Source organism: Gigantopelta aegis, chromosome 10 (genome assembly GCF_016097555.1).
Source record: "Gigantopelta aegis isolate Gae_Host chromosome 10, Gae_host_genome, whole genome shotgun sequence".
NCBI lineage: Eukaryota > Metazoa > Mollusca > Gastropoda > Neomphalida > Peltospiridae > Gigantopelta > Gigantopelta aegis.
Genome location: NC_054708.1, coordinates 61,841,432 through 61,855,015, shown reverse-complemented (window position 1 = coordinate 61,855,015; position 13,584 = coordinate 61,841,432). Strand labels below are relative to the sequence as shown.

The following is a 13,584-nucleotide window of genomic DNA, read 5'->3' as shown; positions in this document are numbered from 1 at the left end:
CTGATCTCTGCAGTTCACTAGAGCAATAGGGACATACATCATTTGGTACAAAAACCAGTGTACTTTCCAGAGTTATCTTCCTTACATGTATTAATATGGCAGCAAAACATGTGATAAACTGATACTTTCAGTTTTATCGTAGTGATCTGTTGTCAGTGTTTATAAATAAAGTTGTTGTCTGTGCACAAAACCATGCTGTACAGTGCCATACGGTAACAGTCAAACAGCTTTCACTATCTACTAAGGGAATATTTGATTTTGATGCTATACATGTAGTTTGATTGTGATGTACAAAACGTGAAAACCGAAGTTTGTAAACTAATTTTCTTTTGTTCAAATATTGTACATTATTGTTCTGTGCTGAAAATAAGAAATACTTCAATATTTATAAGTTGTTTTTCATGGGTCGACTTATAAATGGGTCAATAAAAAAATATGTTTTCAGGGCTTGAAATTAGGGACTCAACTTATAGCCGAGATCGACTTACAGGCGAAGATATACGGTATGTTATTAGCATGTAGTGACCTGTGTCACCATATTGCTGAAAAAATGTTATCCGTTACCCAACAAATAACCTGTCACCCCTAAAATGGTAATGGACATTATCAATCAACAGGGTTCATTTCTGTAAAACCTCTCGATTATTTAGACTGTCCCATTTAAAATCAAAGAAATGACCAATTACATAGTCTCAAAGTGTCAATTTAATGAAAATTATCATTTGGTTATCATGGGTGGTTGTTTGAGCTCAAACATACCAAAAGGACTAATGATATTTTTTAACATGGATAAAAACTGTAACCCCATTTCCCTCTGTTAATGCACATTCAAATATATGTAGTTAAATAGTTTATTATAATAGAAGGACATTTATGTTGTTTTACAAGTCAGCTTGATCAAAGCGATGCACCGTACTGTAAATTACTGTGTTTACACTGTGCATACAGGAGTTGATGTCACTTCCCTTCCAAGCTAGAGAATCGGACGCAAAGAAAAAGAGACAAAATGGCTGTCCTCATTTAGCAGGAATAATCAAGGTTTTTTTATTAGTTCCAAAATTACATGTTTTTCAATTTTTAAACAGTCACTATGGTTTGGTGGTCCGGGTATGCATCTTTCCAACACACAAGGCTCATATTTGACTCACCGTCCATTTAAGTACAAATCAAAATATCACAATCTTAATTGCAAGACTTTATTATTTGGTGACCCAAATTTTAGTACCCACGAAAATAGTGTTATATTTAAATCTGTTCAAGACTTTATAATTAATAGCAAACGTTTCGATAACTAACCATTCATTATTCCTCCTTCTCCATTCCCAACTGTGACTAAATAATATATCAACTATCTATTTTTATTTTTCCTTTCTTCTCTCTCTTCCATTCTTCTCATCTTAGCTAATTTGAATTTATTTAAATTATTATACTATTTCTGTCATCTTGATGTATCAAACTTGTATTTATAAATGTAGGGAGAGGCCTTAATATAGGCTCTTGCCTGTTGGCCAATCCCAAACCACATTTTGATGGCAATAAATATTGTTTAAACTAAGTACAAATCAATTGATCGGTAAATATCTTCTTGAATCCATATGCTAATGTAATGTGTTTTTATATATTTTAGATCATGGTATTTGTGGTTGTTAATCAATGTATCTAAGTAAATTCCAAACGGGTGGAAATATTGTGAGTACAAGTGCTCCACCACTGGGCAGGGGGTGGGGGTGGGGGTGAGTAATCAAAGGTACCGACTTCATAGCATTTTCATTGTTACACCAGACCCACTGCCTGGGAAGTTGTTGTTTAAAAATGAAACAGCATTTTACTAATTAGTGATATAATAATCAAGTCAAGTTAAGTCAGCTTGTTTGTTATCAGGTCAGTTAATCTGTATCCTAACCAGCTGCGAGTGACGCGAGAAATTATTTTAGATATCATTGATTTCAATTGCCATATCCTAACTGAACTGTACACGTGTGGTTAGGATACGGCGATTCAAATCAATGATTTCTAAAAACAAATCGCTCGCGGACAGTTAGGATACAGCTTTATACTTGGTTTTCAAACAAAACATGGTAAGCCGACTTCTGAAGTCTAAAAATATTTTCCAAAAGAAGAGTCGGCTTAAACACAGAAGCAACAAATTGGTTCTTAAAATCCTGATTGAAAACACGTCCGACCTCGACTTATAAAAAATAATATATTTGATCAGACCTTTAAAGCCTTTCACAGCTTAGTTAACAATAATTTGTGCACATAAAACATATCATGAATTTCATGACAATAATTACTCCCACAGCTGTCACATGGCCATACCATATGACAAGTGAACTAGTCTTAATCAGTTTAGGCCTATATTAACTTTCCTTCATTCCCAACACTTCTGTCTGTATCATTTGTAAGCTCTTATTTGACTGGATCACATGATTTCGCCACCTGCACTAGTGTGAACAACAGTCACGGAGCACAGAATCGTTCGTTTCTGTGTGGGGGAAAACAGGGTTTAAACAAGCCTTAATGAGTTTTATTATTTGCTCTCCAGTGAATAATTTAATTACTTATGTGCAGTGATATGTTGTTACAGCTTGAATTGTTTATTTTCCTGTTATGATTTATCGGTGCTGAATTATTTTTGCATGGCATGGAAGACATTAGCAATCCGATAGCAATTACCATGTCTGTAATAATTAAAGGCGAAAAAAATATAATGAAAAAGAAAAGCACAAGTCTATTTGTTGACAGTATTATTGAAATCAATACAATGTACGGGACATAAGATGACTTTGCTGTATAAACGAGGCCGATGATAATGTATTTGATATTTAGTGTCAAACAAAGAGGTCGGCTTATACAAGGAGTTGGCTAATACACAGCAATATACGATAGTCTTTGTTACTTACATATTATTATTCAATGTCTATTTACATTTGAATACTGCTATCATCCACAAATAAATTAACCAACGACAATATTGCCATGTATTAGCCGACTTTTGAAGTCTAGAAACACTTTTCAAAAGAAGAGAGTCGGCTTATACATGGAGGCAACAAATTGGATCATAAAATTCCGATCGAAAATACTCCCAACCGTCACTTATAAATTTTGATCAGACCCTTAGCCTTTCACAGATTATGTAATAATAATTTTTGCATAGTATAAATAAAACACCCCATCATGCAATATTATGCAGTTTTTTGTTCTTGAATGCATTATAAGTTTGATGAATAATAATAAAAAATTTACTTGTTTTATTGTCATTTTAATGGGAAAAACGTATTCTTTCCAACTGTCCGCCATCTTTGTTTGACCTGTGCTGGGACCAGTCTTTCATATAGCAAATTTAAGATACAAAACGATGTTTTTTTCTTCAAACAAGTATTATATTTCTAATATTATTGTTTTGTTGGGCAGGTGCATTAAACTGTAAAGTAATGCCATAAATAAATTAAGCTCATTAATAACATTACCGACTGAAAAAACATAACATGAATTTCATGACGATAATTACTCCCACTATTGTCACATGACCATACCATATCCAGTGAACTGCAGTCACGGACCGCATGGTCTTTTGTTTCTGTGTGTGGTGGGGGATTAAACGTGCCTCAATGATTTTACTTTTTGCTGTCCAGTGAATAAATTAGTTACTTATGTGCAGTGATATGTTGTTACAGCTTGAATTATTTATTTTTCTGTTATGCTTTATCAGTTCTAAATTATTTTTCACGGCATGGTAGATGTTAGCATTGCCACATTGATTGCGATCGCGATTACCGTGTTTGTAATAATTAAAGGGAAAATAAATATAATGAACAAGAAAAACACAAGTCTATTTGTTGACAGTATTATTGAAATCGATACAACATACAGCTTGTCAAAAGATGACTTCAGCTTATACACAAGGCCGATGATTTTGTACTAGATATTTAGGATCAAACTAAGAGGTCGGCTTATCCAAGGAGTCGGCTAATACACAGCAATATACGGTACATCAGCAAATCATTAAAAAATGTGGGCCAATAACCTCTGTATGATTCCATTAATCTGGTCACAGATCTCTGCTTGTAAATAATGTCTTTGTTACAAATAACCAAGATATACATTATTCTAAATGGCATGGTTTATAATCTTTTACATCTGAGCTGGAATCAACTTTACAAATATTTTGGTATGGATATATATATTTTACTATACATGCAAAATAATTGCCAGTCCAAAGGTTAGATAACAAATTGTCCAGTCTGTGGTGACATTGACCGGCAAAACAGAAATGGTTGGGACAGAAGTATTTCAACCACTGCAAATGGTAATCTTCACCAGTATAAATAATTATGTTACGTCTTACTAATTACCATCACACTACTAAGTACTTACTAAAGTTTCCAAACTCGGCAACTGGCAATGACAGAGGACCTGAAAGTGGAGATTAAAACATTGTTACCATTAGGTTATTTGTATCAGAAGACCAACAAGAATTCATAACCTAATTTGTACCATTGTGTTTATCTGTGTGTAGTACAGTCAACTCTCGTTATATAACGTACCGGTATTCATTACAACGGCCATTGAGCTATTTCTCTTCCCAGCCAGTGCACCACGACTGGTATATCAAAAGCTGTGGTATGTACTAGCCTGTCTGTGGGATGGTGCATATAAAAGATCCCTTGCTGCTAATCGAAAAGAGTAGCCCATGAAGTAGCAACAGCGGGTTTCCTCTCTCATTACATAGGTGGTCCTTAACCATATGTCTGACTCCACATGTCTGTCATTTAATAAAACGTTTCTTTACATTTCTTTCATTACAACGGAATATTTGGGTACCGACACATTTTTACTGGGAACCAATGTGTTTCAATGTTACCAGGGCTTCCAGATTATGGTAGCCCCACTCCCATGGCTAGTGATATTCAGTGTTGGGCTAGTAAATAACTACTATTGCCATCCCGACAGCTAGTTGCAGTTAAGTCTATTTTGTAAATATGAATATCCTGTCCCCACCCAAACCCACAAATATTAGTTTTTTTAATCTCCATCTCCCTCTTTAGGTGACATATCCGATTATTACTATTATTTATTAAAATTGTACTAACTTAAAGTAAAGTAGGGCTAATGAATTTTTAATCGTGGTTAGTAAATTTGTAGTGGATTTTATAAAAGTCTACAAGCCCTGATATGTTAATCTGATCGTTACAATGAAATATTTAAGTTTCGGTAACAAACGTCCATTTCATACAATGTGTGATCTTTACATCTTTACATGTTGTTTCTTTGATAGTATTAATTTAAAAGTAATTTATTACATATTATAGTATTACTAATTGGTAAACTAAATATCCAAGCTATGGGAGATAACTTTTCACAAGATCGTTATACCAGCAAACTCTTTATATAACGGCAATATAAGCAAAAGGTCAAACATGGCCGTGATAATGAAAGTTGACTAATAATATGAATCAAAAATCATGTCAAATATTAAAACACTTTATAGTATTTTGGTTAACAATATGGAAGCTTTGTAGTGTGATAATACAACCTACCATTCACTTTAAGACAACGTGCATTAAGAGGAGTTTCCCACCGGACAATGGTCAGCTCAACTCCATTTTCAGTTTTGTCACATTCCAGAAAACGCCCAACAAAAAAGCGGTACTCAATGGTCTCTGCAACATTAAGCTGTATAACTTTAGACCAGACATCCCTGAAAGTAAAAAAAATACACATAAAACTCTCTATATTTTAAAGATGCTGGTGCCAAACAGTAAGTTTGACATTTCATTACATTTGAGATAATTAAATATACATATTTTGTGAAGGAAACACCCACACTAAAAAAACACCACTGTGTACATGTAAATTGGAATTTTGTAACTCATCAAATCTTTCATCATATCAAGTAGTGTTTGGTCACAAGAAAATCAGTTCAGTGTTCTCGCTGGGTGAAAATTAAATGAGGGCGGCCGCGCAGCACCACACCATTAAAAAAACAAAAAAACACAACAATAAATGAAAAGCACAAAACAAAACAAAACAAAAAAAGGTCGGTGGGGGGAGCTTGGTTGACTTTGTGGAAAAACATACTTCTTATTTTGCCTACAAAAAAGTTTATACTAAATACAAGCAGACTCGTCTTTTAATTGAACCGAAGATGTTATCGGTCTGACATTCATGGGTTTTGCTGAACTGATCAAAGTTTTAATATTATTATTTTTAATATACATATACGAAAAACAATAAAGATGTTTGTAAAGTGATCCCCTGATGTCGAATACATTTTTTGTTATTTCCATCTTCATCGAATGAATCGATCACTGTGATAAAATATTATCGCCAGCTGATAAAAAGTAGTTTCATTTTTGTACAGACGGTGTATATATTATTTGGCACACAAGATAAATTATTTTAATGATAAACACTACCACTTCCGTTGTTTTTATAAGCGGTGATATCCCCCCAAAATGAAGTTTATATTTTATAAAGAACTGCTGAATAAACAGAATGACGGAAATGACAGAAAGTAAAAATCATCAGTTACAACCAATTATATTTGCAACTGAGGACAAAATATCAGATGATAGTTAGTGGAAACAAAAGACAGAAAGACCGTTCTGATCACTTGACAAATTTGGCATCAAATAAGCGAGTTGTTTTTTTTCAATCGGAGATTGCCGAATCCGTAAAAATTAAAAATGTTTTCATTGCTCAAATAAAATATAACTTTTCTTGTTTGTATTAAACAAACAAATGGATACAGGCATGGTACAAAATAGAGGCTGTTAAATTACGTTGTATGGTAAATGTCGTCAATGTTTCATCAATTGCTTTTTCGTACACAACGCAGCTTGTTTCCTTTGATGTCCAGTGTGCAGACTGATCATTGGGTTTTGGGAGTTTTTATGTGTGGAAAAAAGTGTGCATTTGGAAATAGCGGAGATAAGTGCAAATATAGTAGGGTGCTGGAAAATAAAGAGGGGCGCCGAAAAATAAAGGAGGGCGGAGAACGTAAAAGGAGGGCGGCAAAATGCAATAGCGGGGCGGACCGCCCTGCTTAAATGGAGCAGCGAGAACACTGTTGTATTGGTGCGCACACCAATAATGGAAGAATTATCTACCAACAACATTCTTGAAACTTATTCGGATCACATCTCAATTTCAAACATTTGCCTCCCAATTAAAATTTGAGAAACAAAGATTGCTTACCAATCAACAAAATGAATTTCGAGCCTTGAACAACACCATACACTGCATATGTATCAAGTAACCAAGCATTCATCGATCAAAGTAGAAAATGAGGGGTAGGGAGAGAGGTAACAATTTTTCTCTCTCCTTTGTACAGTAGCAGTAATTCTATTATTGCATACAGGAACCATATTCAATGGTTTATAATACAGGGCTTCTAGATTATGGTAGCCCCACTCCCATGGCTAGTGATATTCAGTGTTGGGCTAGTAAATAATTACTATAACTAGCCCAACGGCTAGTGGAAAAAAAACCCTTGTCAAATGCTGCATTTACTTATTCTGTAAATATGAATATCCTGCCCCCTTTTCCCACCCCAATGTAAGGATTGTTAAGCTCAATCTCCCTCTTTAGGTGACATATCTGATTATTACTATTAGTAAAATTGTATTTATTTAAAGTAGGGCTAGTACATTTTTATTCATGGCTAGTACAGTTTTAAAATCACTGATCCCATGGCTAGTAGATTTTTATAAAATTCTAGAAGCCCTAATAATATATTAAAACCTTTATAAATGAAGAGACTAGATTTGACAGATCGGTAATGACGTCATCTGCATGAGTTATATCTATATTTAGTTACAAGTCACATAACTGACATACTTAAAGTTGGGGGGAGGGGATGTATGAAAGGCTATTTGTGTCACATTCACAATTGTTATTGAGAAATAACATTAGTAGTGGGAGGTTTTACTGTTTGAAGAAGAAAGCATTTTCTTGTTTTTTTAGCCACATATAAAACTGGTTAGCACACACACACTAGTCACAATTAAAAATTCATCAGCCTTTCTTTACTTTAAGTTAATACAATTTTACTAAATAATAGTAATAATCAGATATGTCACCTAAAGAGGGATGAACTAGAGCTTGAAAACACTAACATTGGTGGGTTGGGGTGGGGACAGGATATTCATATTTACAAAACAGTCTTAACTGCAACATAAATTGACAAAATAAATTTCACTAGCCATCAGGCATGGCAATAGTAGTTATTTACTAGCCCAACATTGAATATCACTAGCCATGGGAGTGGGGCTACCATAATCTCGAACTTAGAATCCCTGCTTTAAAGAACAAAAAGCAATAGAACTTTCTAATCTCGAACACAGTGGTGCTGGTCAACAACCAATGTTCACCCAAAACTTGTATAAATCATTTACATTTGCTTCGTTGACAATCTGTTGTGTTGCTGTTGCCTCAATTTTATGAAGTATGTGGTCTTGTCTTTCATATATTCCACGTTTTTGACGTTGGTTCACATGGGACGGGTTTTGATGGTGTTAAAAAATCCACCTAAATATATTCACTTCCTGGTGAGAATTTTACATTCATTGACAATGGAATGCACAGTAGCAATTTCCTCTTAACGGGACGGAATTTTATAGGTTCAGGATATATCATGTCAGTGTTCTACGCTCAGTTTTATAACTTACTCTTCTCTGGCTAGTGGACAAAAAACAATGACTCGCCAAGCTTAAAATGTTACTAGCCACACTAATCTTTTTGTATTATTTATGCATGTGTTGTAACCATCATAACATTATACATGACTGATGCTGCTGGATTAAATAGTTTGAAACAATGAAATTGTTTAGTTTTCACTCAATCATGAATTTGAAATGAGAACCATTTCAGAACTGAATCACGAGGGAGTTGGGGAGGGACTAATTATAATTTTATGCCTCATATGACTGCTATGTTTTTTTACTACGTATCCTACCGTTTAAATAAAATATTATTTTGTGGATGGTGGTTATACAAAAAAAATGTCTCCCCTCATTTGATTTGTGCCAGCAACATGCTTGCTAATGTTTCTACAATAGGCACAGTACATTGTGTCAGTATTATCGTCATGCTGAAGCCACGTAAACTGAAACTTTTTGCTGGGGTTGGCTGATGCCCGAGGCCAGCGTTTTTTGGATTCGGGCTAGTAAAAGTTACTTTGTGTAATCCCGATGGTAAGTGGTGCAAAAAAAAAAAAAAATAATAAAAAAAAAAAATCTACTATCGTACAAAAACAAAAGAAACATCTACGTGTCACTTCTTTCAATTTGCTATCACATGCAATATTTCACTAACAAATAGTTGGCAACCAGTATTCTTTGACCCATCCATGACATCAAAATACCTACCTATGTAACTTTATAAAGTGTAAACATTGGAAAAACAAAAGTTCATTGTTTTGCTGCCATTTTGTTTTTTACACTAATACTAATAGTAGTACAGTGCAACCATAATATGCAAAACGGTAAACAGTCTTATTAGTTTTAAAGGTTGCATGTCACTATTTATAAATACTTTAAATGTTTAAATTATTTATTTAATTTATAAAATATGACATAAATTGCAAAAAAAATATTTTAAAAGTTTACTCTCGAGTGCCTAATAAACATAGGGGCTGAATAAGCATAGGGGCTGGAAATTTGTCTAAAATCAATTAAAAGTAGGGTGCGGAATTAGTATAGGGTGTGGATTTTTTTTTAAAAACCAATAAGAGTAGAGTGCGGAATTAGCATAGGGTCTGGAAATTTATCTAAATTGTAAAAATTGACTAGTAATGAAGACAGAATTTGGTTTCATGTAAAAATAAAAATAAGTGTTTTGGAAATAACAAAAATATACTATTCAAGTATTGTTATTTAATTTAGAAAACAAGCGGCTCAGAAATAAATAACCTGTAGTAAATTCCATAGTATAAAAAAATGTGTTCTCTATAAACATATGTTTCTATTATCTAACTGTTACAACTGTGTTATTGTCACACACAATTAATTAAAACTGTGTGTTTGTACGTTTAAATGAAATTATGATAATTAATGTGAGGATAGATTGCAGCTTTGAAAAAAAATCCATAAAGTTCCAGGCTTGAAAACCAAAACAATCAGGGTGGATGACAGCTCGCTAGATTCATCTCCTATATTTAACACATGGTTAATTATAACAAGACATAATTTCATCAACTTAATTTTTACCTGTAACATTCTTTATTTTTAAAGCATAGGTGGGGACACTTATGATGCCTGGGCTGGCATGCATAAATCTCAGCTGAAGATTCACAAACAACTGTGGTCAACGGCCATGCCAGCAGTTAGGGGATGTAACTCTAATTTTTATCGCTAATTTCTAATAGACTCTATTTGCAATTGAAAATAAAAAGGTTGAGTGGAATTTGTAATTAAAATGAGTGGAATTTGTAATGTAAAAAAAAATATATGTATAAAAAGAGGAAAGAATGTTGATCAAGTTTGGGCCAGTTCCCCTTATCCTAAAGGAACTGTACTTTATCTACTCTAGTATACATAGCTTAAAAAGTCATATTTACCTTTAAGAATTCGGTACTCCCATCTTCAGTGTTTGGTGAAAAGATGAAGTGTTGAAGTGTAATTGATTAATTTATATAATAAAGTGCTTGCAAGAACTGTTGCATCGATTTACAGGCGAGCACTCAATCGAACGCATCCTTGGAATTTACCCAACCGAATAAAACCGAAGCGAGCCAAACGATAAAAACAAAATGGCGGCCAACAATGTTCGTAAACGTGTGTTTACATTTTGTCGTAGAGTAACATACTTCGTTGTGCCTTAATGGTTCAAATGATCAATTAAACAGAAAAACAATGTATGTATATTAATAAATAAATAAATAAATGTATTATTTGACCACAAAAGTCGGCATTTTATTTGATAACTCGGAAAATTGGGAATTCCGGAATTCCGTCCGCGATTCCGGAAAATTGGTACCATTTGATAAATTAAGAATTGTAATAAGCGTTGGGTGCCGAATTAGCGTAGGAGCTTACATTTTTTAAAGATGTAATTAAATGTAGGGTGCTGAATAAGCGTAGACACCAATTTTTTTTCACAAATTTAATAAACGTAGGTGTACGTTTATTTGGTACTCGAGAGTAGGAACACAGTATCATGAAATAAATAAATTTAACAAAGTACCCAAATAAAAAATTACTAATATGGTGTGTGTGTGTGTGTGTGTGTGTGTGTGTGTGTGTGTGTGGGGGGGGGGGGTAAGCCTTAAACTGTAATACATGTACACTTTATGCTAATAAATGTTCTTGTTTTTTGTTTTTTTCTAAGGGAATGGGTGGGGGAGGAGTTCCCATTCATAAGTAAATAAATAATGCTGTTAATTGTAATATCTCAGTAACATGGATTTTTTTTTTTACATATAACTTCGGTGGTTCGTTACAACGTAAATTATATAAATGAAATAAACAATTCGGTATAATATAATTATTGTTATTTACAGGTAATTATTGTATGTTATGTTTTTAATGTTTATTATACCTAATTAATCCAATGTCTCTTTCAGGTAATTCTGAAAATGATAGTGCTCCTTTAATTTAATCGTTTACTTTTTTAATATACAACTTCTTTATTCTAGGTGCTCTATTTCAGTCAGCTTGTTAACTTGTGATATGTTGATTAAAAACACATGCATGAATCTTGCACAAGCACCTAACAACAGCACTTGCACAAGCACCTAACAACAGCACTCGCATTCTTGCGCTGCGTCTGTTCTTTGTTCTAAACTTTCAAGCTTGAGTCTACTGTAAGTTAAAGTACTGTCGGAAATAGAATAAAAATGATTTTCATCGATTATTTCTTACATAATAAACTGACAAATAAATATTTTGTAATTATCTATTCAGTGATACTCTACCTAATTTAGCATTTACTTGTTTGGGCTCTCACTGATGTATAAGGTGGTGTTTATTCTTGAAATTAAAAGAAAATGTCAGTAAACAGGTGATTTGTGAACTTTATTGGAAGAGACTATAACAAATTTTTGTCAGCATGTATCAATTTCATTGCTGTTATGTACAATATGTGAGGGACTGTTTCTGACGATGGTTTACCCCTATATCCCTCTCCAAAACAAAATTCTTTGTAGTCATTTATAAGTAACTTTTCAGCAAAACTGTAAAGAACAATTCTGAGTTTGTGATCTATTGTACCAGTATTAAAAGTGCTATCTCAATGTTGCACAATGACAGCTATTGCAAATCATTTTCTTAATAAAATTTTGATTTAACATTTAAAGAAGACACCTTTAACTATATGCCCATAAATGATTATAGGAAATAATTGTATCTACATGTAGAAAATAAATTTTTATTGGAGAATTTTTATCACAAACAGATGCTCACACTAACTATGATATGTCACCTTTAAGTGGTTGCAAGATTGTGTAAATTTTTAATGTACTTATATTTCGACCGCCGAACACCGCTCACCCGAGCAAGAAGACAAGAAAAGAAGAGGTTCCGGCCCCGGAGGTTCCGGCCCCGGATGTTCCAGCTTCTCTGCCAACGGAAGAGCCGGAGACGGAGTTCGACACAGAGATCTGCGTCACACCGTACAACCGGCCACCTGCACCAAATCCTTCGCAAGCGCTTCCGGACATGTCGCCGATTAAACCGGCGACACCCGTTGAGGCGCAGGCCCGGAAGGTGGCTGTTGTCAAGAGGAAGGCGACCACTCCCCCGAGTGCCATACCAGCCAAGCCGAGTCGCCCCTCTCAACCGCCGGAACCAGACGAACAACCAGTGGAGCAGTGGTCACTGCAGGCCAGCCGGCTCCCCCAGCGTTTCCAACAACTTCTTTTATTAGAAGTAAAGTACCAGTAATAGAAATGAAGCTGTTCGTTTCAGTTACACCCTGCCCCATCTTGTAGCGAGGACGTTATGACCCATGCTATACATATAGAATGGGGAAATACGATATTTATATAAGGGTTTATTATAGACCATATGCGTAGGGCCTATATATATATATATATATATATATATATATATATATATATATATCATTCACTAGCAGCAGCGAAATGCATGAATAGATAAACCAATAGCAAAAACAATCTGGATACATAAAAGGAATTTAACTGGATAATTTACAAGTAGTAAAGACGAAAAGTTACTTGAATATAATATGTAAACAGTATTAAAAAACCCCAAACAATATATATAAAATAAAAACCTTACTAATATTAGGTCTGAATATAACGTAACTTTAGATAAAAATAATTACTAAGCTAGCTCAGCTAATAATATATATTTATTAAAATTTAATAAAATAATCTTAAAACATTAAAAGAAACTTACTTCAAAACGAAGCTAAAAGAAGTCAAACCAAACTGCATGAAAACATAAATGAAATAAACCTAATTAATGCAAGGTAAACAATCACGAAACTGAGAATGTAGGAGTGAGTAAAAGCCAAGTAAAAACTGCATAGTAAACTATTGGTAAAATTAACAAAGGTCATATAATAGTGATACAAAGGGGGGGGGGGGGGGGTGGCGGATATAGTGGGTGGGTGAATACA

The 13,584-nt window shown here is 34.0% G+C and overlaps 1 protein-coding gene across 1 annotated transcript in view; it reads right to left on the bottom strand.

The window, feature by feature from the left end:
• The window catches only part of LOC121383736 (glycerophosphocholine phosphodiesterase GPCPD1-like), a 44,146-nt gene extending 31,485 nt beyond the window's left edge, over window positions 1-12,661 (bottom strand). Inside the window, exons 1-3 of the mRNA XM_041513833.1 lie at window positions 12,492-12,661; window positions 5,541-5,701; window positions 4,378-4,416 (exon numbers count right to left, since the gene is read on the bottom strand). Coding sequence (XP_041369767.1) covers window positions 4,378-4,416; window positions 5,541-5,701; window positions 12,492-12,661 — 370 coding nt within the window. The remainder of the gene's footprint in view (window positions 1-4,377; window positions 4,417-5,540; window positions 5,702-12,491) is intronic.
• Between the last annotated feature and the right edge of the window lie 923 nt (window positions 12,662-13,584).